The sequence below is a fragment of the Scylla paramamosain genome, chromosome 41 (genome assembly GCF_035594125.1).
Source record: "Scylla paramamosain isolate STU-SP2022 chromosome 41, ASM3559412v1, whole genome shotgun sequence".
In the NCBI taxonomy this organism is placed as follows: Eukaryota; Metazoa; Arthropoda; class Malacostraca; order Decapoda; family Portunidae; genus Scylla; species Scylla paramamosain.
In genome coordinates this window covers 5,063,056-5,089,426 of record NC_087191.1, presented here as the reverse complement: position 1 = coordinate 5,089,426, position 26,371 = coordinate 5,063,056, and the positions used below count along the sequence as shown (strand labels likewise).

The 26,371-nt window shown below is 38.3% G+C and overlaps 1 protein-coding gene and 1 long non-coding RNA gene across 2 annotated transcripts in view; both read right to left on the bottom strand.

Moving 5' to 3' along the window:
• Positions 1-1,114: 1,114 nt before the first annotated feature.
• On the bottom strand, positions 1,115-21,539 carry LOC135092854 (endoglucanase E-4-like). Its single transcript, XM_063991602.1, has 12 exons — positions 21,448-21,539; positions 21,028-21,092; positions 16,725-16,866; positions 16,023-16,118; positions 15,210-15,392; positions 11,030-11,088; positions 10,700-10,818; positions 8,809-8,974; positions 7,434-7,598; positions 3,111-3,247; positions 2,252-2,357; positions 1,115-1,632 (listed from the first exon to the last, which is right to left on the bottom strand). Exons 1-12 carry the CDS (start codon positions 21,485-21,487, stop codon positions 1,525-1,527), a joined length of 1,386 nt encoding a protein of 461 aa, XP_063847672.1. The 5' UTR covers positions 21,488-21,539; the 3' UTR covers positions 1,115-1,524.
• A 1,283-nt stretch (positions 21,540-22,822) lies between these two features.
• Positions 22,823-26,371, bottom strand: part of LOC135092827 (uncharacterized) — a 37,343-nt gene continuing 33,794 nt past the window's right edge. The window contains exon 3 of the long non-coding RNA XR_010263086.1: positions 22,823-22,939. This is a non-coding gene — a long non-coding RNA (uncharacterized LOC135092827). The remainder of the gene's footprint in view (positions 22,940-26,371) is intronic.

Sequence of the window (26,371 nt, the reverse complement as noted above, 5' to 3'; positions counted from 1 at the left end):
TCCACAGCTGCTGAGAGAGAGTTAAGGAACCTGCAATCGTGTGTGTGTGTGTGTGTGTGTGTGTGCGTGTGTGTGTGTGTGTGCTGTAGAGGAAAGTGTAGACGCATTGATAAAAAATAAATAAATAAATAAATAAATAAACAGTTGATTAAAGAGTCCCAGACGTTACCAGTGAAAGGGGTGAAATGTGATATTACTGTATAATTATTGTAAGAGAGACAAGCAGCATAGAAATTAAAGTAAGTAGGAAATTTTGTACAAATCTTGTACATCTTCAATTTTCTTTAATTTTAGCTGCGTCCTCCTAAATTCAAGCTCTTCCCTTACAATAAAAACATTTCTGCTACTCCAAGCACTACTCCATCTTTTAACTCAAGACAATTTTCGGTGTCAGCTCTTCGGAGGTTGAAATATTTTTAGTGTGGTTGCTTCATATCAAGACTTTGGAGCTTCAGTAAAGGTTTTCCTAATGCGAGAGTTGCTTTTGGATGCAGTGATGCATTGCTTCAAAGCGATGAGGTGGAGCATCTGCCAAATCATTGCTTACAACGATGTTGTCATGGGCTTGTGCAGGCAGAAACCGACTGATTGCTGTACCTGGGTTACTTCACTAAACTTGTGTTTCCTCCTTGCCAGGAGGTGACTTGTGGATTTACCATAGGTATAGGGCGTTGTCTGCCCCTGTACTGCCACTTCCCAACGCTGGCAGTCCTTTGTTGGAGAGCCTAGTGTTGTCATCCATCACGGTCGCTCGCTTTCCTAATTTGTATCGGTAATGAAATTGTTTCAGTGGTATGAAGAAAATGAAAATATTTCATTATTTCTTTTTTTTTTTTTTTGCTTCTTAAATAATGTTATTAATGCCTGTCAAAAAGTCCTATATATATTGTTTTAAAAAGAGAATCCTCTTGGCGTTCCTTGAGTCCCACCAACCTTAAACATCATCTAAAAGTCCCTTCTCTCCTATGATTGGCCACATTGATCTATTGAACTGCTGGATCTGAACTTTTTTTTTTCTTCTTTAGGTTGTTCGCCAAGTACTCTTTGTTTTGAACGAAGAAAAAGGAAAATGTTCTTCTTAAAAAAAAAAATAAAAGGAAAGAAAAAACGGGTATTGAAAGCTGTTCCTCTTTTATTAAATAAATCTTTTTTTTCTTTTTCTTTTTTTTCTTTATAATGATCAGTATGATGCAAGTAAAAGTTTAAAGTCGTGTCACTTGATGTTTATTTACTTTCTTATTTCTTTTTATTTCTTATAATCTTCATGTATGTGTAACGCGTTGTCAAAGGCCGGTATTGAGAAACGTTTTGCTCTCTCACCACCACTATTTTCAAAGGCTACTTACCGGGGTAGATGATTACCCAAATTCTCAAAAATGTTTCTCCGGTTAATGATATACAAATATTATTGATATGTTACTACAATCATGTAAACACCCCTGAAAACCAGTGTAACTTCAACTAAAGGCTTTTGAATGTAGTGGAGGTACGGAATTGAAGAGTTTCGAAATATGGGCCTTAGTCTCACATGGATTCCACGATGGCGGCGAGGGCGGCAGTAAAGGCAGCATTGTAGTCACAAGCCACCTCGTTCTTCACGTAGTCGTGGCGGTCATCGTTGTAGCTACCATCCTGAGGAGCAAGGTTGTAGAGTAGAAATGTTACATCTTATCCACAGAAACAATGAACGCAGTCTGCTGCTTAATTAACTAACAATAAGGAACAATGTGTTTTACTCTTCTCTTCTGACATAATTTTGTGTAACAATATGCCAGTGTACCAGTAAGGTTGAAAGGATGATGAAAGAATAAGGCTGTAGAGTAGAAATGTTCAATCCCACCCACAGCAACAATGGATACAAACTGCTGCCTAATCAGCTAACACTGAGGGACATTGCTTCATACTCCTCTCTTCTGATACACTTACCAGTGTGACAGTGAGCCAGTAATATTGCAAGAATGGTAAAGGAGCAAAGTTATTAAACTGAAATAATGTTACATTCCATCCAGAGAAGCGATATACGAGTACACAGCCTGTTGTCTGTTTAACTAACACAGGGAGGGACACCGTTTCGTATTCTTTTCTATTGATACACTTCTTTTGCGTGCAGGAGGGACACTGGCTTACGACAACAAAAGGGAAAAAAAAAAAAAAAACTGAGGTACCAGTCCCAAAAGAAAACTAGCAATATACCGGTGTGGCAATAAGGTTCAGAAAAGTGGTACAGCGAAATACAAAGCGAATGACATACCTGGCCAGGACCTCCCACAAGGGCACCATACAGCGTCTGGGGATTGGGGCCACCCTGGTTCATAGCCCAGTTTCCGTCACAATACTCAGGCATGTTTGGGCACGAGCTGGGCAGGGAGGCATGGGCAGAGAGATCAGGATATGGAAGGCAGGGTTCAGAGGACGTAAGTGAGAGCTGCTATGTTATCATTAATCCTATTACTGCTAAATAACTTCCTTTTAATCACATCCCACTTCATCATCCAGGCGTCTGAAGTCTTTACACCCGACCAGAGGCAAAAATATTAATAAAAATAACAAGCACTTGACTTGAGGTTACTAGAAGAGGATGTCTTTGTAGGTTTTAGTTTTCTGAAATCTTTCATCTCATGGTGGTAAGCATTAGTATGTGTTGTAATGGTAGCAAAGTGAAATAAACAAGTAAGTTTATCACTACCAATTTCCTATCCTATTACCTTTTTTTCTTAATCACCTCTAACTGTTTAGAGTTATTTTAGAATTATTTTTTTTAGTATTTTCTCATAAGCAGCCTCTGTAACACAGAATAGACAGAACTTGCTTTCTATTCTCTTATTGTGTGTGTCTATGCAAAAATAACAGTGTTCTGAATTTTATCAAAGGACAGTCTTGGCAGTAAAACAAGTCATCTTTTATGTGATAACGAAATGAAAATGCAAGAACTTACTCATAATCAATTACATAGTTTTGAATCATAAAACACAATTTCAGTGAAAATCAAGATAAATTTGATGTCGTTCACATTGATCTCTCTCTCTCTCTCTCTCTCTCTCTCTCTCTCTCTCTCTCTCTCTCTCTCTCTCTCTCTCTCTCTCTCTCTCTCTCTCTCTCTCGTAACTCACCTAGAGCGGTGGTGGGGCCTCTGTGGACCGTTATTGTACCCTACCACGAAGGAGCGGCCGTAGGTGCCAATGATGTAATCTATCTGTCCCTTCCCCCAGCCATAGTTGGTGCCCGGATCGACTCCCAGCTTGTTTGCCTGAACAGATAAAGTGTCAAGGAGGCATAAAACATAATGAAATTAAATATAACTTATTAAAGCAGAGGAAGGAAGGCCTGCAGTTACCAAGAGGAAGCAATAGACATCTGTCGAAACGATAATTATTCCCAGTGAGATCTATAGCACTGGACAACATTAAGCCCAGCTTTGACCTCACTTAACGTTTTCCTTTGTGTCTCACAACACAAGCGGGCAGTCACAGCCTCACCTCTCAACATAACTCTCTTCCTTCACACAAAACTACATGCACCTAGTACTATACACACACACCGTTCACTCAAAATTAAAAATCAATATGGCGACTCCTACACCAGCCTCGGAGATCCCATCTGGGGAGGTGACCACAAATGTCTCCAGGTCGAACTGCTCTTCTGGTATCGACCTTAAGTGTCTTGACACCATCCCCCTCAACTTTTTCTTCGTTAACTTCTACAACATTCACGGTCCTAGATCTAATTTTCAATTTGTAGAACACCACCTTTCCTTTACTAAACCTCATCTTCTTTTCCTCACCGAAACACAGGTGTCTTAGGCAACTGACAATAGCCCCTTTTTTTGTTCCCTCATACTTTATCTATCCTCATTTTCAATCCAAAGCTGGATGTTGCATCTGTGTGCACAACGATTTAACCTGCTCTCATGCCCACGCTCTTGAATCTTCTGAGTTTTCCAGAGTCACTCAAACAAAACTTTTCTGTGCTGTATATCTCTTATCTAACTCTTCTAACGATAAGAGATTCTTTGAATACTTAACTTCCAAAGCACAGCATATTTTGACTCTTCCTTTTTGCGGAGATCTCCATTCTTAGAGATTTCAATGTTCATCACCAGCTTTAGCTTCCCTATCCCTTCACTGACCATCCTGGTGATCTAGCCTTTAATTTTGCTATCCTCTACGACCTAGAGCAATTGGTGCAACACCCTACTCGTATTCCTGACCGTCTTTAAGATATTCCCAACATTCTTGACGTTTTTCTAACCTCTAATCCTTCTGCTTATGTTGTTATCTGTCTTCTCCGTTGAGCTCCTCTGATCACAATCTCATAACTGTTTCTTGTCTTATCGTTCTAATCCTTCCTCAGAATCCCCTAAAGCGGAGGTGTCTCTGGCGTTTTGCCTGTTAATTGGGGGAACCTGAGGAAGTATTATGCTGATTTTTCTTGGAATGACTACTGCTTCCATGTCAGGGACCCATCTCTGTGTGTTGAGCACATAAGAGAGGTAATAGGGTCTGGCATGGAGGCGTGCATTCCTCATGCTTTCTCTCGACCTAAACCTTCCAAACCTTTGTTTAACATAGCCATGCTATACATAAAAGAGATGTGGCTCACAAAGGGTACTTGAACCTTCCATCACCTGAATTTCATGCGCTTTATATTTCTGCTCGGAATCATGCCAAATCTCTTCTCCAACTAGCCAAAAACACCTTCAAGATCTAACTCCCCTCATGACTTCTGGCACTTAACCAAAAACATCTCCAATAACTTTGCTTCTTCATGTTTCCCTCCTTTATTTCAACTTGAAGTCACCACTGCTATCTCATCTATTTCTAAAGCTGAACTCTTCATTCAAACCTTTTTCTAATTCAGGGCTAGTTCTTCCCTCTCCTCCACCCTCTGACTACTTTATGCCTCCCATTAAAATCTTTCACAGCGATGTTTTCCATTCCCTCACTGCCCTAAACCCTCAGAAGGCTTATGGACCTGATGGGGTCCCTCCTAATGTTCTCCGAAACTGTGCCTACGTGCTTGCACCTTGCCTAGTCGAATTCTTTCAACTCTGTCTGTCAGCATCTACCCTTCCTTCTTGTTGGAAGTTTGCTTATATTCAGCCTATTCCTAAAAAGGGTGACCGTTCTAATTCCCCAAACTACCGTCTTATTGCTTTAATTTCCTTGCCTCTCCAATTTTTTTTATCTATCTTCAACAGGAAGATTCTTAAACATCTATCACTTCACAATCTTCCATCTGATCACCAGTATGGATTCCGTCAAGGGCGCTCTACTGGTGATCTTCTGGCTTTCCTTACTGAGTCTTGGTCATCCTCTTTTAGAGATATGGGTGAAACTTTTGCTGTTGCCTTAGACATATCAAAAAACTTTTTGATAGTCTGGTACAAATTTTTGATTTCCAAACTTTCCTCCTATGGCTTCTATCTTTTTCTCTGTAACTTCATCCCAAGTTTCCTTTTCTGACCGTATATTGCTGTTCTGGTAGACGGTCACTGTTCTTCTAAATTTATTAACAGTTGTGTTCCTCAGGGGTCCTGTCACCCACTCTCCTCCTATTATTCATCAATGATCTTTTAAATCAAACTTCTTGTCCTATCCACTCCTACGCTTATGATACCACCCTGCAGTTTTCCACGTCTTTTCATAACCCTTCAGGAAGTAAACAGTTCACGCAGGAAAGTCGCAGAATACATGATCCCTCTAAAATTTATGATTGGGGCAGGGCAAAGTTAGTATTATTCAATGCTTCAAAGACTCAATTCCTCCATCTTTCAACTCAACACAACCTTACAGACAACTATCCCCTCTTTTCATTGACACTCAACTGTCTCTCTCTTCTACACTTAACATCCTCTGTCTGTCCTTTACTTATGAACTAAAACAGGAAACTCCACATCTCATCTCTAGCTAAAACAACTTCTATGAAGTGAGGCATTTTGAGTCGTCTCCTCAAGCTTTTCTCACCCCCATTCCCCACACCAGCTGCTAACTCTGTACAGGAGCCATCCATATATGGAGTATGCTTCACATGTATGGTGGGTGGGGTTCCACTCATACCGCTATTTTAGATAGGGTGGAATCAAAAGCTTTTCATCTTATCAACTCCTCTCCTCTGACTGACTGTCTTCAACCTATTTCTTATCGCTGCAATGTTGCATCTCATGCTATCTTTTACCGTTATTTTCATGCTAACTGCTCTTCTGATCTTGCTAACTGCATGCCTTCATGCAACTCTTTCAAGAGGGAGGTTTCAAGACACATACCCTTCAATTTTCGATGATTCTCTTGACATCTATATTGGATTTTTTTTTTTTTTTGTTTCTCTCGGCCAGTGACCCTCTTACGTAAGAAAAAAAAGATAAAAAAAAGAAGAAAAAAAAAATATATATATATATATATATATATATATATATATATATATATATATATATATATATATATATATATATATATATATATATATATATAGATATAGATATAGATATAGATATAGATATAGATAGATAGATAGATAGATAGATAGATAGATAGATAGATATCAGAAGAGAAGATAGCGTGAAAATAACGGTAAAAGATAACAAGAAACACACCAAAGAATAAAGTAATAAATGACACAAAATTTGTTCTGGACAGTTGATTTAGTGGTTTCTCTTCGTGAATTATTAAATTCTTGTTGAATTGGTTGCCCAACAAATTACGAAGAAAAATTAAAGGTAGGACTGTATTTTAAAACACTTCTGCGCTGCACCTCCACTACTTTCAAAAGGCTTTACTTAAAGCTAATCGGATTTTAAGTTTTTTTTTTTTTTTGTTCTAGTGACAAATTAACAAAATTTCTACATTATTAATAGGAAAAACACCCTTAGGAACCTGGCTAATCATCTCTGTGGTCTTTGAAAATAGTCGTAGTGAGAAAGCAGAGTTTCTGAATAAAAACCAATGTCAATCATCAGCATGAAACTATAGAAAAGTCTTGGCTGAGAAAATTATTTACGAGGAGTAGGAAAAAAGGCATGTGGCAGATCTCTGTAGAAACTCTGTGTTAATGTGATCGGAAGATCAGTGGTCATCTAGAACTGCAGCAACAGAACGATCAGAACGAGACTTGGGATAATATGCAGGGAGACAGATAGATGGATATAGAAAAGTGTATGAAGGTAAAAGATCGAAACCATGGTAATAAAAAGTACAAATTTTCGTTCATTGATACCAACTGTTAAACTTGTATTTGCCTGAACGGTAACTCTCTCTCTCTCTCTCTCTCTCTCTCTCTCTCTCTCTCTCTCTCTCTCTCTCTCTCTCTCTCTCTCTCTCTCTCTCTCTCTCTCTCTGGACAATTTTCTGAAACACTTCTGTCCGCACCTTCACTACTTTCAAAAGGCTCTACTTGAAGTGATAAGGGTTTTTAAGAGTGTTTTTAAAGTCCTGTCTCACCATGAGGGCAATGAAGGCTGCATTGGCTGCCTGTCTTGTGGAGCCCCACTCACTGATGAACACCATGCCGCCAGGAGTGTACGGGTTGTTATTCCTGATGTTGCTGAGGAAGGTGTTGAGGGCGCCCGAGTACTTGCCGTCCCCGTCCAGCATTGTGAAGAGCGCCTGCGCAAGAGTATACAAATGTAGCGATAAACAAGACGTGATACTGTTCGCCTGCGTGATACATGCAAGTACAGATGACTCTCAGCTCACACAATACATAGGAACTTGTAGGCATCGCGTAAACAGAAATCGTTAAAAAAAAAAAAAAAAAAAAGTAATGGGAAGAGGGAATTAGGGGATTTTGAGCTGTTAAATTCCACTATTTTGTCCTTAAATCTATTTACGTGTATGAAAAATTAATAATACTAATCCCTATAACTTATTCTTGTTTGTCAATAAAATTTTGGATATAAAAGCGAAAACAATAGAAATGCATGAGAAAAAGCTGGGAAATATTTACGTATGTACAGCGTGAATGAGCTGTTGGGTTGGATTATGTATATTCAATTGAATCTAATATATTTCAAGTCGTGTTAACCAAAGTTTGTGTAAAAAAAAATCGCATAAGACGAGTCACCTCTATAAGGATGAGCAAAACGTGATGTTTTTGCCTTGGTGTATGTACAGTTGTGTGTAATGTAGTGTTCAATAATTGCAAGCACAGAGTGTGTATGCGAGATTTCATTAGCTGAGTTCTTGTGTAATCCTACACTTCAGCATGGTGATCATATTCTTAGTATCATAAAATGTAGAAAGATGGAAAGTTTCGACACACGGAGTGGTGAAAGTGTTTTCTTTGCTTTGCATGCATGTGAGACGAAGACAGTTGGAGTTTCATATGACAGAAATAAGAATTATGAATAAAAAGAGAGCTCCAATAATTAAGTAGTGCGTACGAATTTGATCACGATAATCAGATTTTTATGATTGTAAAGCTTTAAAAGATTGACAGTTGTGTTAAATGCTGTGATGAAAATTGTTTCTTTGTTTTGCATATCTGTAAGACAAAGAAAAATCTTATGAGATATAAAGATAAGAAATGTGAAAAAAAAAAAAGACTCCACGAGTAGTATGAACTCCATCATTGTTGATGACAAAGGCCATATGTAATGAAATATGTGATAATAATCAATAGTTACAAGAAATGTTGAAATATGAAATGTAGTGATCATGCAGTAATCTGTACTGTCTGAAAAATAAAACTGTCATCATAGGAGGATGAGTGATCAAGTCTATGGTAGAACGCACACACTCTCTCTCTCTCTCTCTCTCTCTCTCTCTCTCTCTCTCTCTCTCTCTCTCTCTCTCTCTCTCTCTCTCTCTCTCTTACATAGGCTCCGGCGTTCTTGTTGTCCCAGGAGAATTCGCCAGGAACGTTGCCGATGCCGAACTCATCCCAGAACTGTTTGGCCTTGTCCAGGTACTGTTGCTCGTTGGTGGCGCGGTACAGCCACAGCGCAGACCAGCACAGCTCGTCCCCATAACCACTCCACGACCTGACCATCGGGCGCGGGGCAAATAATAATAATGATAATAATAAGGTAATTAGGTTCAGGTGGCATAGGGGGCATAAGAAAGGTGGCGTAAGCAAAATTCTCGGGATCTGTAACTAGGACAGAACAAGAAATAATGGGTTCAAACTTTAAAATTTAAATTAAAAAATAAAGTGAAGGAAGTGGTTCTCAAATACAGTGGTGGGTGAATGGAATGGATTCAGTAATCAGGTTGTTTGTGCTGCGTCATTAGGAAATTAAAAGAAAAAGATTAAACATATTTATGGATGGAGATGATAGGTGGAAACAGATAACTAGTTAGATTTAATACAGGGATTGCCGCGTGTAGGCCTGACTTGCACCTTCCCTTATATTCTGATGTTCTTGTGTCCTTAATAATAAAACGCTCATGAACGTTGTGGGTGGAGGTCAAGAGAGATAGACAGGAGTGTTGCTAGGCAAGTTTATTCTTTATTAGTTTCGCACTTGACTTTTCCATTGGAACTCCCTCTGAAGAAGGCAAGAGCGAAGCTAGTCTGGAATAATTTCGCCTCAACTAACCTTTTTGTCTCTGACTTGACACTTTATTCTGCGTACGGTACATAATTTTTAGTATGGCCTTTATACATAACACAAAAATAGTATCCTTAAAATTTAAATATAGCGCACTTATGTGGTAAAATAAGTATCGTATATGCATATTTTAAGGGAAAAGTGCATATTGAAATCTATAGGGTAAATATGAATGGATAGAATATAATAACATAAGAAAAGTGCATAATGAATTTGAGGAGATAGATATGTATGTATAGAACATAAGAGCATAACATGCACCATCCCTAACAAGGGATGGTGCAAGAAGCTACCAGGCCTACTCGTGGTAGTCCCTGCATGAAACATGCCTACCTTTTTCCACCTGTCATCCTCATCCATATATTTGTCTAGTCTTTTGAAGTCCCCTAATGACCCAGCACTAACAACTTGATTACTGAGTCCATTTCATTCATCGTCACTCTATTTAAAAAAATCTCTTTTTTAAATCTAACTTTATCAAGCTTGAAACCATTATTTCCTATCCTATCCTGATTTTACTGATGCTGATAATTTTGCTTATGTCACCCAGCACCCTAGCACACTACGTCATCAAGGATTGTAGTACAACCACGACCTTCATATACAGTAAACTTGTGACAACTATTCTGCCCTGTAAGGTTGTACGATTACGAAAATGTTTTAATAGACTGAAGTTTATATATATATATATATATATATATATATATATATATATATATATATATATATATATATATATATATATATATATATATATATATACATATATATATACATATTCTTTTTACTGCGTGAAAAATTCTTAAAAATTGCATTATCTAGAATTTTTTAAAGGATTGTTTTGTATATATATATATATATATATATATATATATATATATATATATATATATATATATATATATATATATATATATATATATATATATATATATATATATATATATATAAGGGCAACAGCCTTGGGAAACTATGGAAAAGAAAAAAAAAAAAAACACACTGAGGTGCCAGTCCCTAAATAAGGCCAAATGGGTTATCCAAAGCTGGAAGTTGTGACAGGAGAGAATAAACACTTGGAGGCTTCAAGGGAATTAAAAGTACAAATACAAGTGACTGATAAGGACAAACGTTCCTCAGGCTGTGGTTTTCTCTCACCTGTAGAAGTCTGCTGCCTGTGGGATCGAGTTATGGTACAAATCCCTGTTCTGATCAGCGAAATCGAAGAGCTGTCTGGCGTGGGTGAGCAGAGTGCTGGAGTAGCCGTCGTCCACGTTCTGCAAAAGAGAGAGAGAGAGAGAGAGAGAGAGAGAGAGAGAGAGAGAGAGAGAGAGAGAGAGAGAGAGAGAGAGAGAGAGAGAGAGAGAGAGAGAGAGAGTTGTTAGGCATCGGTATGTTTCTTTCTACATATTCATTAGTGTAACAGGTGCAGGATGTCAGTATCTCGGGTGAAGGGAAGCCATTCACTGCCGTAAGGATGAAACTTACCTTGAAAACAATGGACGCGGCGGCCATGGCGGCGGCTGTCTCTCCGGCCAAATCAGATCCTGAGGGGCGGAAATGTTCAGTATTGCCTTTAACTCTGCTATCATCATCATCATCAACATCTTCATTCTCCAGTTTATTCTGTTTCGTGTTTTATTACAGACCACACCTCAATCTAATTCATCTGCTACATTTTGTCTTGCTACCATCTTCGCCAAGCTTCCTTCCTCTGTTCATATTCTCTTCACTAACGTTTACAGTGAGATATATATATTTTTTTCTTTTTTTGTATGTGTGCGTAGAATGGTGCAGACTGAATTTACTTTCATCTACTTTATTTATGATTATAAGTTTATTTCTTTCATATCTGAGTCTTTCTTGCGTGTTATAAAATTTTGCACATAATAGTTTTAATCAGATTTGCAAAAATGATGGGCCGTATTCTTCATAAAGTTATGACATGTGTCATAGCTATGGCAGATACGTATCATAACTAGGAACGTCTATCATAAGTCGCACGTATGTCATGAGCTATGACTTGGGTCTGTCTTGAACGTCTACAATATGTAACGCTTATTTGGTTTCAGATATTAAAAGGCGAAGCAAAAGCTGCCGTTTATTACTGATACATAGTTTCTATAAATATTTCCCTCGTTTTTATGTATTGGGAGAAGAGACACAGTGGGAAATGTGATCCTGTAGGAGCACCTCAATGTAAACAAACAGTTTTCAGATGGTTTGCTGTCAAGGATGGATCTCTAGAGGATCCCCAAAACCATCACTGCTGCACAACTGCATTTTCCCAGTAGTTTTTTTTTTTTTTTTTCAGCAGTAGGATATCTAAATGTTATAATAGGGGGTAAAGGGATTTCTCCTTTCTGTGTTATTCTGCAAGGCTTCCCACACTAGATTACTGACAAAGAGAATACCTGCATGATCTAAAGTTGAGATAATATCTTCTGATGAATTTCGCCTAAATAATTCCTGAGCTGGAGATGTGGGGCGGCCATCTTGACAGTGGAAGCATCTTTCATAACCCGCTAAGGCAGGGTTGACCCAGTCGTAGCATCCCCCCGTGCGGATTTGTGACAAGCGAGCGCAGTTTATGACAAGAATGAGCCATTTTATCCTAGTTATGACACGTTTTATAGCTAAAACTCGCTAGCACCGCTTCATGAATACGTGCCCTGGTTATAAATTGTAATTATAGCCAGTGATCGACAGAAGTTATATTTGTCATCGAATTCAATCTGGTTTGAGTGAGGACATACTATCAGACACTATCACAGAGGTGATAGTGTCTGGCATGGAGGCGTACATTCCTCACTCCTTTCTCGACCTAAACCTTTCAAAACCTGGCTTAACACAGCCTGTTCTTCTGCTATACATGATAGAGAGGTGGCCCACAAAAGGTGCTTCAGCCTTCCATCACCAGAATCTCATGGGCTTTATATTTCTGCTCGGAACCATTCCATGTTTGTTCTCCAACTAGCCAAAAACTCCTTCATTAATAGAAAGTATCAAAATCTTTCAAGATCTAACTTCCCTCGTGACTTCTGACACCTAGCCGAAAACATCTATAACTTTGCTTCTTCTTCTTCTTTCCCTCCTTTATTTCAACCAGATGGCACCACTGCTATCACATCTATCTCTAAAACTGAACTATTCGCTGAAACCTTTGATAAAGAAAAAAAAAAACTCTACATTGGAAAATTCAGGTCTTGTTCCTCCCTCTCCTCCACCCTCTGACTACTTCATGCTACCTATTAAAACTCTTCGCAATGATGTTTTCCATGCCCTCGCTGGCCAATAGGAAGGACCTCATGATGTCCCTCCCATTGTTCTTCGAAACTGTGCCACCGTGCTTGCACCTTGATTAGTCAAATTCTTTCAACTCTGTCAATCAACATCTACCTTTCCTTCTTTGCTGGAAGTTTGCCTACATTCCTAAAACAGGTGACTGTTCAAATCCCTCAAACTACTGTCCTATTGCTTTAATTTCTTGCCTATCAAAAGTTTTTAATCTCTCCTAAACAGGAAGACTCTTAAACATCCATCATTTCACAACCTTCCTTCTGATCAGCAGCATGGGTTTCCTTAAGGCTGCTCTACTTTTGATCTTCTGGCTTTCCTTAGTGAGTCTTTGTCATCCTCTTTTAAAGATTTTAGTTAAACTTTTGCTGTTGCCTTAGACATATCAAAAGCTTCTGAGAGAATCTGGAACAAAGCTTTGATTTCCAAACTTCCCTCCTACAGCTTCTATCCTTCTCTATGTGACTTCATCTCAAGTTTCCTTACTGACAGTTTTATTTCTGCTGCGGTAGACTGTCACTATTCTTCTCCAAAATCTTTTAACTGGTGTTCCTCAGGCTTCTGCCCTGTCACTGCCTCTTCCCATTATTCATCAATGATCTTCTAAACCAAACTTCTATGCCTATCCTCTCCTACGCTGATGATACCACCCTGCACTTTTTCACGTCTTTTTGTAGATGTCCAACACTTCAGGAAGTAAACAGTTCACGCAGGGAAGCCACAGAACACCTGACTTCTTATCTCTCTAAAATTTATGATTGGAGCAAAGCAAACTTGGTATTCAATGCCTCAAAAACTTATTTCCTCCATCTATCAACTTGACACAACTTTCCAGACAACTATCCCCTCTTCTTCAATGACATTCAACTGTCCCCCTCTTCTACACTGAACATCCTCAGTCCGCCCTTTTCTTATAATATAAACTGGAAACTTCACGTCTTATCTCTAGCTAAAACAGCTTATACGAAGTTATGCGTTCTGAGACGTCTCCGCCAGTTTTCTCACCCTTCCAACTGCTAATTCTGTACAAGGGCCTTATCCGTCCATGTATGGAGCATGCTTCACATGTCTGAGAGGGTTCCACTCATACCGCTCTTCTGGACAAGGTGGAATCAAAAGTTTTTCATCTCTTCAACTCCTCTCTTCTAACTGACTGTCTTCAGCCTCTTTCTCATCGTCGCAATGTTGTATTTCTTGCTATCTTCTACCGCTATTTTCATATTAACTGCTCTTCTGACCTTGCTAACTGCATGCCTCCCCTCCTTTCGTCGCCTCACTGCATAAGACTTTCTTCTTTCTCTCACCCTTATTCTGTCCACCTCTCTAATGCAAGAGTTAACCAGTATTCTCAATTATTCATCCCTTTCCCTGGTAAAATCTGGAACTCCCTGCCTGCTTCTGTATTTCCACCTTCCTATGACTTGAACTCCTTGAAGTGGAAGGTTTCATGACACTTATCCTTAAATTTTTGAGAATTTTTCGGTCCTTATTCGGGGACCAGCATCTCAGTGGACTTTTTTTTCCTTTTTTTGGATTTTTTTGCCTTTGACTGGTGTCCCTCCTAGATAAAAAATAAATAAATAAATAAATAAATAAAAATAAATAAATAAATAAATAAATAGATAAATAAATAAATAAATAAAAATCTGCCTCTCCACTTGTTCATCTCTCAGCATGTCTGCAGGGCAGTGCATCAGAATCTAACTTGATTAATTTACCTATCTTCTTGTCGTTTCCAAATTTACTAATATCGCTACTAATTCCATAATCTAAATGTATATTATAAATAATAGTGTTCCCAAAATTTATTTCTGTGGCATTCCACTAATTACTTGTGGCGATGGGATTTACAGATATTCGTAGTAGTTTCTGTTGGCTGCAGCTCCTTTAATGTAAGTAGGGCACTGGTTAAGGGGCAACAAAAAGGGAGAGAGAGAAAAAAAATGCCCCACTGAGGTGCCAGCCCCTAATGAAAAAGTCAGAGTGATTATCCACAAGTGAAGGATAAATGCCTTGAGCCCTCTTTCCTGAAAGAGTTCAAGTCACAGGAAGAGGGAAATATAGAAGCCAGCAGGGAGTACTAGAGTTTAACCATGACCTGACTTAGACTAGAACTTTACCATCCATCCTGTGTCTTAATTTTGTTCAAGAGTCTTTCCTGGAACCCCTTATAAATTACTTTGCTAGCAGTTGTTAGCAGCGAATTATTGATTATGTATGGTGGTAGTCCATATTAATTATCCCGTCCATACCATGTGTCCTAATATTGTTCAAGAACCTCTGTTGGAGTACGTCATAAAATGTCTTGCTTACAGTTCTTAGCGGATGGTTACTGTTGTTTGATAGTGGTGGATATTGATCTATAACGCACCTGGAGCTCCTTGGTGGATCTTGAAAGCGGGACGATACATAGTCATATCCTCAGGGCGTCCCCAGAAGCCGTGGTCCGCGTAGCCGTCCCCAACCTGGCCATAGAACTCTCTCTCGGCTGTGTGGCATTTGATGAAGTAGTCAGTGGCCCAACGCACAGCGGCGCGCCCATAGTCCAACTGTCCTACAGGGAGAACGTGAGGGGTCCAAGGACCGTATTCTGGAACAGTTCTATCCGCACCTCCACAACTTTCAAGAGGTGACACGTGTTTCTAAGGGTGTCTTTACGGTTAACAAGATTTCTACAAATGAACAGGAGAAACTCTTGAAACCCGGCTAATCATCTCTGTACCCTATGAAAATATTCGTGATGAGAGTAAGGCGTTTCAGGGTATGGGCCTCTCTCTCTCTCTCTCTCTCTCTCTCTCTCTCTCTCTCTCTCTCTCTCTCTCTCTCTCTCTCTCTCTCTCTCTTGTAGAAGGATATAGTTGGCGATCTCAAGACGCCATTCTAAATACTGTGGTACGTGCACAAAAGAAAACAAAGGAAGTTGCAAGAAACCATAAAGCCTGGACGTGATAGTCTTTATATAAAACATACCTACCTATATTCACAAACCATCTCTGTCCATAAATTTGTCTAATCTTCTTTTAAAGCCCCCTAATGGCTCAATAGTAACAACCTGATTACTGAGACCATTACATTCAATCTACCACTCTATTTGAGAACCAGTTCCTATCTGTCTTTTTTTACACACACACACACACACACACACACACACACACACAACTCTCAGTGGTAGCAGCAATCTTACCAGCCTTGATGTGTCCCTCCGTGAAGTCAATGAGACCCCAGGACAAGACGGTGGTAGTGTACGCCATTGGGAATCCAAACTTGACGTGATCACCAGCTGTAGTGATGAGAAAAGAGAAATAATGAAGCTGTGATTTTGAACATTGTTTTTAAAAAAATAATAATATTAAATAAATAAATAAATAAAATTAAAAAATTAAAAATAATAAACAAACAAGTAATTAACAAATGAGTAAAAATACATAATTGCGAGTCCGTAGCTACAAGATGATATGAAGTAATGTCTTTAATCTACTTAAAACTTAGCCCATTACATTAGATGGATGTATAAATCTTCGACACTTTTCTTAAAGTGAAGGAAAAAAGAAAACAACGATAAATAGATAATAAATTAATCAATAAAATTAAATAAATGAAAGTCTGTACAAAGCCATATGAAGTAATGTTTGTTCTGTTTAACACGCTGTCTGTTGTTATGATGAATATATAAATTATCAGCAGATGCCTCAGTCAATTGCGAGATTACACGTACAGTACGTAACTTTCATCAGTTAAAACAAAAGAGAAACAACTGTAAGAATACAATGAATAGGTCTTGAGAGAGAAGAAAGAGTTCCACTAACCCTCCACACCCGTCTCTCTCTCTCTCTCTCTCTCTCTCTCTCTCTCTCTCTCTCTCTCTCTCTCTCTCTCTCTCTCTCACCGTCATAGTAGCCACCAGTCAGGTCCCTGCCCACGTCATTACCGTCGCCGAGCCCTGAGTTGCCGCGCCAGGTAACACGTTGATCGGGCGGGAGGTAGCCGGAGCGCTCCGCCTCATAGAATAGATAGGACATACACAGCACCTGAAAGAGGCGGTCAAAAGTGAAGTGCGTAGTCTGGAGCAGGTGATCTGAAGAAAGGTATGATAGTCCAGCTTTAGAGATAGAAGGAGCAAGTTCATTAGAGAAAAAAAACACTGCTGGGTCCGTTGGGCTCCTCCGATCACAATCTCATATCTTTATCTTGTCCTATCACTCCAATCCCTCCTCAGGATCCACCTAAGCGAAGGTGCCTCTGGCGTTTTGCCTCTGCTAGTTGGGGGGACCTGAGGAGGTATTTTGCTGATTTTCCTTGGAATGACTACTGCTTCCTTGTCAGAGACCCGTCTTTGGGTGCTGAGCGCATAACAGAGGTGATAGTGTCTGGCATGGAGGCATACATTCATCATTCTTTTTCTTGTCCTAAACCTTCTAAACTTTGGTTTAACACAGCTTGTTCTCGTGCTATACATGATAGAGAGGTGGCCCACAAAAGGTACTTAAGCCTTCCATCACCAGAATCTCATGCACTTTATATTTCTGCCCAGAACCAAGCCAAGTCTGTTCTCCAACTAGCCAAAAACTCCTTCATTAACAGAAAATGTCAAAACCTTTCAAGATCTAACTCCCCTCGTGATTTCTGGCATCTAGCCAAAAATATCTCCAATAACTTTGCTTCTTCTTCTTTCCCTCCTCTACTTCAACCAGATGGCACCACTGCTATCACATCTATTTCTAAAACTGAACTCTTTGCTCAAACCTTTGCTAAAAACTCTACCTTGGACGATTCTGGGCTTGTTCCTCCCTCTCCTCCACCCTCTGACTACTTCATGCCACCTGTTAAAATTCTTCGCAATGATGTTTTCCATTCCCTCGCTGGCCTAAACCCTCGGAAGGCTTATGGACCTGATGGGGTCCCTCCTATTGTTCTCCGAAACTGTGCCTCCGTGCTTGCACCTTGCCTAGTCAAAGTCTTTCAGCTCTGTCTGTCAACATCTACCTTTCCTTCTTGCTGGAAGTTTGCCTACATTCAACCTGTTCCTATAAAGGGTGACCGTTCTAATCCCTCAAACTACCGTCCTATTGCTTTAATTTCCTGCCTATCTAAAGTTTTTTAATCTATCCTCAACAGGAAGATTCTTAAACATCTATCACTTCACAACCTTCTATCTGATCGCCAGTATGGGTTCCGTCAAGGCCGCTCTACTGGTGATCTTCTGGCTTTCCTTACTGAGTCTTGGTCATCCTCTTTTAGAAATTTTGGTGAAACTTTTGCTGTTGCCTTGGACATATCAAAAGCTTTTGATAGAGTCTGGCACAAAGCTTTGATTTCCAAACTACCCTCCTACGGTTTCTATCCTTCTCTCTGTAACTTCATCTCAAGTTTCCTTTCTGACCGTTCTATTGCTGCTGTGGTAGACGGTCACTGTTCTTCTCCTAAATCTATTAACAGTGGTGTTCCTCAGGGTTCTGTCCTGTCACCCACTCTCTTCTTATTATTCATTAATGATCTTCTAAACCAAACTTCTTGTCCTATCCACTCCTACGCTGATGATACCACCTTCCACTTTTCCACGTCTTTTCATAGACGTCCAACCCTTCAAGAGGTAAACATATCACGCAGGGAAGCCACAGAACGCCTGACTTCTGATATTTCTAAAATTCTGATTGGGGCAGAGCAAACTTGATATTGTTCAATGCCTCAAAAACTCAATTCCTCCATCTACCAACTCGACACAACCTTCCAGACAACTATCCCCTCTTCTTCAATGACACTCAACTCTCTCTTCTACACTGAACATCCTCGGTCTGTCCTTTACTTATAATCTGAACTGGAAACTTCACATCTCATCTCTAGCTAAAACAGCTTCTATGAAGTTAGGTGTTCTGAGACATCTCCGCCAGTTTTTCTCACCCTCCCAGCTGCTAACTCCGTACAAGGGCCTTATCCGTCCATGTATGGAGTATGCTTCACATGTCTTGGCGGGGTTCCACTCATACTGCTCTTCTAGACAGGGTGGAATCAAAAGCTTTTCATCTCATCAACTCCTCTCCTCTAACTGACTGTCTTCAGCCTCTCTCTCACCGCCGCAATGTTGCATATCTAGCTGTCTTCTACCGCTATTTTCATGCTAACTGCTCTTCTGATCTTGCTAACTGCATGCCTCCCCTCCTTCCGCGGCCTCGCTGCACAAGACTTACTTCTTTCTCTCACCCCTATTCTGTCCACCTCTCTAACGCAAGAGTTAACCAGTATTCTCAGTCATTCATCCCTTTCTCTGGTAAACTCTGGAACTCCCTGCCTGCTTCTGTATTTCCACCTTCCTATGACTTGAATTCCTTCAAGAGGGAGGTTTCAAGACACTTATCCACCAATTTTTGACCACTGCTTTGACCCTTTTATGGGACTGGCATTTTAGTGGGCATTTTATTATTAGATTTTTGTTGCCCTTGGCCAGTGTCCTTCCTACATAAGAAAAAAAAAAAATATATATATATATATATATATATATATATATATATATATATATATATATATATATATATATATATATATATATATATATATATATATATATATATATATATATATATATATATATATATATAGCAAGGGCGTGAGGGCTCAGCTTTAGAAATGGAAATGAGGTTCGCAATAAGGAGGTAGCCACTCCGAAGAAAATACTTGGGAATGTCCAGAAAAGGTATGAAAATTCAGCTTTAGAGGTAGATGTGAGGTTCACAATATGGAAAAGCAGAGGTCTGTGAGAAAAACCATGCTCTAGAGATGGCACTGGTATGTTGCCTGGATGCAACAAGGGAGGGAAAGATGGAGAAGACATATTTTTTGACATGTTACTAAGTGTCAAAAGTTACAATCGAGAAGTGGATCAGGTAAGATTTAAATATTTCTGATTGAGTAAAGATATATGAAATTTTTTTTTCTCTGTAATGTATTAAAAAGAGCAGTCAAGAGCAAAAAAAAAAAATAATAATAATAATAATAATAATTAATTAATTTATTGATTGATTCATTAGATTAAAGAAACCGAACTTGAGTTTGGTTAATGCCGTGGTCGGTAGAATAAAGTTTTTAAAACTTCTACAGCGTCACGAAAGAAACAGTCATATGTTATTTGGGATACACGTACGTACATAAATCTAACACGAACTAAAATGTGATTAACAGAAAACACGAAAATGATGCAGTTAAATAAAATAGTTTGGTTCATTACTTAATGATACTCCACCCCTATTTTGTACACTTCCCTAATGTCAGTATTATCAATTTTTTATCCCTTTTTACTGATAAACACTTGAACTTTCTGCCTCCTTCTGTATTTTGTCTTTTTCTATGACTTGAACTCTTTCAAAAGGGAAGTATGAAGACACTTATTCTCTAATTTTTGCTAATCCATGTTTTTTTTTTGTTTATTTACTCATCTTTATTTATTTATTCATTTATTTTCTTTCATTTTATTTATTTTATTTACTTATTTATTTATTTTTATTTATTTTTTTTTCAGGGGGGGAGGGACTAGCACCTCAGTGGACCCTAATTTTCTTCTCCTTTTTGTTGCCTTATGCCAGTATTCTTCTAACGTAAATTACAATTATCTTTTCAGATAGAGGAAATGTTTGTACTAAAGTCATTATGAACTACAGTCTGTCTGAACTACAATAGAGAAGGAGCATATACTTACTTGCGTCACGCTGATAGGGAGCAAGTTGCGATGTTCTATGTGTTCAGCAGTCGTGGATGTTAATGTTGGTAATCGACAGAATGGTCTATTGTCATGTTAATGTGCTACGATAGAGGACAATGTGTTAAAATTATTCCCCTCAGGAAGAAATATGATAATTTTCAGAATTTGTACATATGACAACCCGTTGTGGGGTGGGAGGATAATAAATAAGGCTGGGGAGAGGAGACTGAGATGGTGCGGCCACATCCTGAGGAAGAGGACCGCGTTGGAAAGAAGACAACAGAAGCAAAAGTACATGGAAGAAGAAAGAGATGAACATCTAAAATAAAGAGGTATATCGACCGATAAATGAAGGAGGGGTGTAAGATAAAAAGGGATCGACAAAGCAGAAGCATACAATATAACCAAGAAGAAAGTTCATCCCAAATCCGAAACAGTGGTGGCAGGAGTTCCCGCCAACCAGCTTCCTACGCTGAGGAACACCGCCCACGTGACTTACCTGCGAGTAGCTTGATCCACCACAGGGGTTGGGGATGTTCTGCTCCTCAGGGTCCAGCGCGGACCCTGCGTCAGAAAAAAAAAAATATATATATATATATATATATATATATATATATATATATATATATATATATATATATATATATATATATATATATATATATATATATATATATATATATATATATATATATATATATATATGACAGGTGTCAGAAAAAACATATGTAAATTTGACAATAACAATAATGATAATGATAATAATATTATTATTTTTAAAAGTATATAAAAGGTCTTTAGTCCATACGCTTATAAATATTTTCATGAGCTTGCATGAATCCACTGCGATTAAGTACCCAACTCCAGTTCTAAATATAATGCATTTTCTGAAGCATGCTTGCTTCAGTAATGTACAAACCAGCGTGCAGGACAGCCAGACACAGCAACAGTATTTTCATTATGAAGCCCACCACATAATGCCACCTAGTCCTCCACGCTCCCTTTTATACCTGTAGGCCCTGATGATGCGGCACTTTTTGCGGGCTGAGAGTCACTAAGCGTTGATAAGAGGGTGGGAATGACGCCGATGGTGGACCATTTTTCTTTCCCTGTTTTATATACTAAACTTCTCTTTTATTTTGACAATACTTAAGTGTACATGAGCATAGTGAAAGACTGGAAGGGCACTTGGATGTTAGAACAGGTCGAGGCAGTACATGTAAGACAAAAGGTGCTGGTGTAGGTCTATGAACAACCGAAGTAGGAAGACTTAAACTAGAAGACATGGAGGCTCTTCTGCCAAGGCCATCTCTTTAGATGCTGTCTTCAATAGACATGAAACATCAAAAGAGAGAGAGAGAGAGAGAGAGAGAGAGAGAGAGAGAGAGAGAGAGAGAGAGAGAGAGAGAGAGAGAGAGAGAGAGAAAGAGAGAGACATTGACAGAGAGAGCCTATGAAAACATTTTCGTTGACAGCCCTGCAGCGAGCCAGTCTAGCTTGAATGCCTCTTCTATATTCTTAAGTTTCGGGGTTATCATCAAGTAGTGGCTCTTTCATGGGGATTCTTCTTTGGATGCACATGTTGTGCAACTGCATACATGTAACTGCTTTATGAGCAATTTTAACTGGGTGATACTGCAGTACCACCTGACTTAAACAGAAAGCGGAATCTGGATTCGTGTCCCACATATCTGCTGTATCATCACACGTGTCTTTGTGTGGCTGTTGAAGGCGTGCTTGCCTGCAGTTTTTAGCTGGCTCAGGAGTCATTAGAAAAGGGCTCTAGAGGATAAAGGAATCAGCTGCAATGATAAAAGCACGTGTAAAGGATTAATCAAAGCAAAAAAATAACTTTAAAAATCTTGTTCATAAACAATTAACCATCACATTATTCTAATACCCATTTTTTCTTCATGAAATTAATTTTCACTTCACTTTCCAATCTACATACTTTTTATATAGATTACCCTTTTTCCCCTCATAAGAAAAAAATTCATATTATACAGAAACAATTTAGCTTTTCAAGTACACTTGCTCAATAACTTTTATATTTACTAGAGACAGACTTAAAATATAGTGTGATAAAAAAAAAAAGTTCTTCATAGGTGACACTGGTATGCTGACAATTACTTCCAAAATTTTTGCTGAGATTTTTTTTGCACCAATTTCGTAATGCATTATCACTAAAACTAAACTGGTTATATAATTTGATAACTAAAGAACATAGTAGTTACTTTCAAAGTTTCATACACATCAAGTGAAAATGAATAAACAGAAACAAATGAAAGGTTACTCACCAAGGAGTCAAAAGATGCAGGATTTCATGGTGAGGTAGATATTCAGTGGATCAAACCAATCTCTGAAGATTCTTTCCCTGCACACCCTGTTGTGTTCTATGGCCCACAGGAATTCTATGAAGGTTGAAAAAGTTTGTTTTATCAACAAGAATGTTCTTATTTTATCTATACTTTTAGCTGATAGTAATGTTTATCATAAGCACAAAAAATTATATATGATTAAAGTCAGTTTAAAATGCAATGTTAGTTACAAAAGCTTTAGTAACTTGTAAAGAAACAATAACTTTTGTCAGGAGTAATGCAGCTTAAGTAATATTGTTCATTACTATATTTTGATTTTAATTAATCCAGAACCATCAGTGCATCCAACTTATAATCATTCCTTTTTCATCTCTGGCTTCATACATGTTAACTTATAATTATACCTTTTCAATCATTGGCTTCATACACATTAACATAAGCAGCCTCACTTATCTATCCTTTGTTGTTCCTACCACACACCACTACAAAATTCTGTCATCACAATCGCATACCATCTCCATCATCACCACCACAAAATTATGTCTTACTCTTGCTACCCAAACCACACACCATCATCACACTTACTTCTACAAAGGTTTCTCAATAAATAATGAACATCACAATACATACACTATCACACTTGCTGTTTCTCACTCCATATATATATATATATATATATATATATATATATATATATATATATATATATATATATATATATATATATATATATATATATATATATATATATATATATATATATATATATATATATATATTATTATTATTATTATTATTATTATTATTATTATTAATTAATTAATTAATTAATTAATTAATTAATTAATCACTACTACACCTGCCTGCTTTGACTCGACAAGTCAAAGTTAATTATATATATATATATATATATATATATATATATATATATATATATATATATATATATATATATATATATACTGTTACGATTCGCTCACGATCACTTACGATCCCGGTTATCTTTCCAGGAAAGTGGCCGTTACACTGATCCCGGAAAGTTTTAAAGGTCTGGACTTTTAAAAGATTCGAGCGCCTACCCTACCTATCCGAAATCGCCAGAATTACACCCTTTCACTGTACCCTTACCTTGACACAGCACACCAGGAATCACCTCAAATACCAGATCAATGTTGGGGGAGTAAAAAACACGATTATTCTATGTTACAACATTATATATTAATACTAATTATAATTCACAAACAAAAAGGTAGTACACATTAATATATGCCGTTTTCGTCACTACACACAACATCAGAACCCGTTTACACCTCCACCGGCACTGAAATATTTTTCTCTGCGGCAGGAATTTACCCAGACGCCATCGCCGCATCCCCAAACAATAATTCCCGTGTTTCCTCACCTCACACCTCGCAAGACATCATCATGATCAACAAAAATCACCTACAACACCATAACACCACCCCCAAATTCACCAATACACCACAACACCAGCCTCCAAGGACAACGCCAGCTTCCAAGGACAACACCACAGCCTCCACTCACAAAATGGCGGCCGGTTTCACCTATGCTCCCCTCAAGCCAGCGTCACTGGCACAATTCACCAACCGAATTTCAGCGGACAAGAGCTCTTGGTACCACAAAAGATTAACTAACCTGATCCTGGATAACATCACTAATACTTCCATATACTCACTTCATCACCATTCCACATCAAAATTTCCTCCTGGGAGACGCCTCATTTCTGTTCTACCTCAAGACCTCAGGACGCTCTGTTTTCCCCTCTCCGGAATGTGTTGTTGCCCACTCAAGCTCCCCTCATTTCAACATATTTCCACCTCAATTACACTTCCTCCCTTACACATACAAACATATGGGGGACTTAAATTATGAAGAGAATAGTATCTCATGATATAAAATGAGTAAATAAGCCTTATACTAACTTATCACTAAGAATCAGGATAATGTCTGAAAGGCAGGTAAACGGAACATGGGGTACACTAAGAAAACGTGTTCCTTTTCAAGGTAAACTCGGCCAATAACATGACAATAAATAAATATATATATATATATATATATATATATATATATATATATATATATATATATATATATATATATATATATATATATATATATATATATATATATATTAATTGAGTGATTAAATAAATAAATAAATAAATAAATAAATATCCCCTGCCTCCCTATACATTTGGCGCGCGCGCACGCACACACACACACACACACACACTTTAAAAAATAGCAATGTGGTCTGCCCACAATCTTTAATCTACTACTTTCCTTCAATGTCCTTCCTTTTACTTCTTCTGTCCAAACTCTTCAATATTCTCAATCTTTCTATAAGCAAAGCAAAAACAAAAGCAAAACCTATATATCTTGCAGCCTGTTCCCCGCATCACCATACACACCCTCACACATCTGCTGGTTATTTAAGTGTTACTTTCATCTCAAGGTCTGGACCAGTGTAATGAGAGTGATTAATAACAATAAAAGCCACAAGACAAGGGATAACACGGATAGCGCTGATGACCTGTGACTGCTGCCTCTGTTGTCTTCATAACAATGTACTACGTACACACATTGCTTTTGTTTGTCAGATGTACTCAATACTGAACTCATCCAACGGTCTTTTCTACCTAAGTAATGTTAAAACAGTCACGATCCCGGTTATCTTTCCAAGAAAGTGGTCGGTACACTGATCTCAGAAAGTTTTAAAGGTCTGGATTTTAAAAGGCCTTGAATACCCGACCTATCCGAAATCGTCAGCTATTAAACCCTCTCACAAAACCATTACCTTGGCACAGCACGCCAGGAATCACTTCAATACCAGATCAGTGTTGGGTTAGAAAACACAATTATTCTATATAATAACAGAAAATATTAATGATAATGTTAACTTACAAATAAATTGAGGTAGTACACATTAAATGAAATTAGGGAGCAAATTTCTACCCTAGACCAACAAAGGATAATTCTTACACTCAATTACCATACGTATCTCTTATTATATGCCTCCCTTATTGCTTAAAGGTTTTGCACACCAATATATGACATTCCCATCACTTCACAAAGCACTAAAACCCTTTTACTCCTTCATAGGCAGCTGAAATATTTTCCCCGGCTTTAGGAATTTCCCTAGACGCTGTCATTGTGTCACTAAATAACAATTCCCGTATTTTACCTCCTCAAACCTCACAAGACATCACCACCATCACCATAGATCACCTATCACCACCCCCAAAGACACCAATAACACCACAACACCACCACAACCCCAACCACAAAATGGCTCCCTCTCAGCCCCAATACTGCCTCTCAGCGTTAAGTCACTGACACAACTCACCAACCAAATTTCAGCGGACAAGAGATCTTAGTATTATAAAAGACTCCCCAACTTGATCCTGGATATCAGGATTATACCACCACATCACTAATACCTCCACACACCCACCCAATCACCACACCACCACCGAAATTTATCCTGTGAGGATGCCACCCTTC

Excerpts from the sequence above, each read along its gene's own strand:
- LOC135092854 (XM_063991602.1), bottom strand. The coding sequence starts at position 21,487 with ATGAAAATACTGTTGCTGTGTCTGGCTGTCCTGCACGCTG. Across the intron at positions 8,975-10,699 it reads CAGGCAGCAGACTTCTACAG|GTCGTGGAGTGGTTATGGGG; the intron begins GTGAGAGAAAAC and ends CCCGATGGTCAG. Across the intron at positions 2,358-3,110 it reads AGGCCCCACCACCGCTCTAG|CTCGTGCCCAAACATGCCTG; the intron begins GTGAGTTACGAG and ends CTCCCTGCCCAG.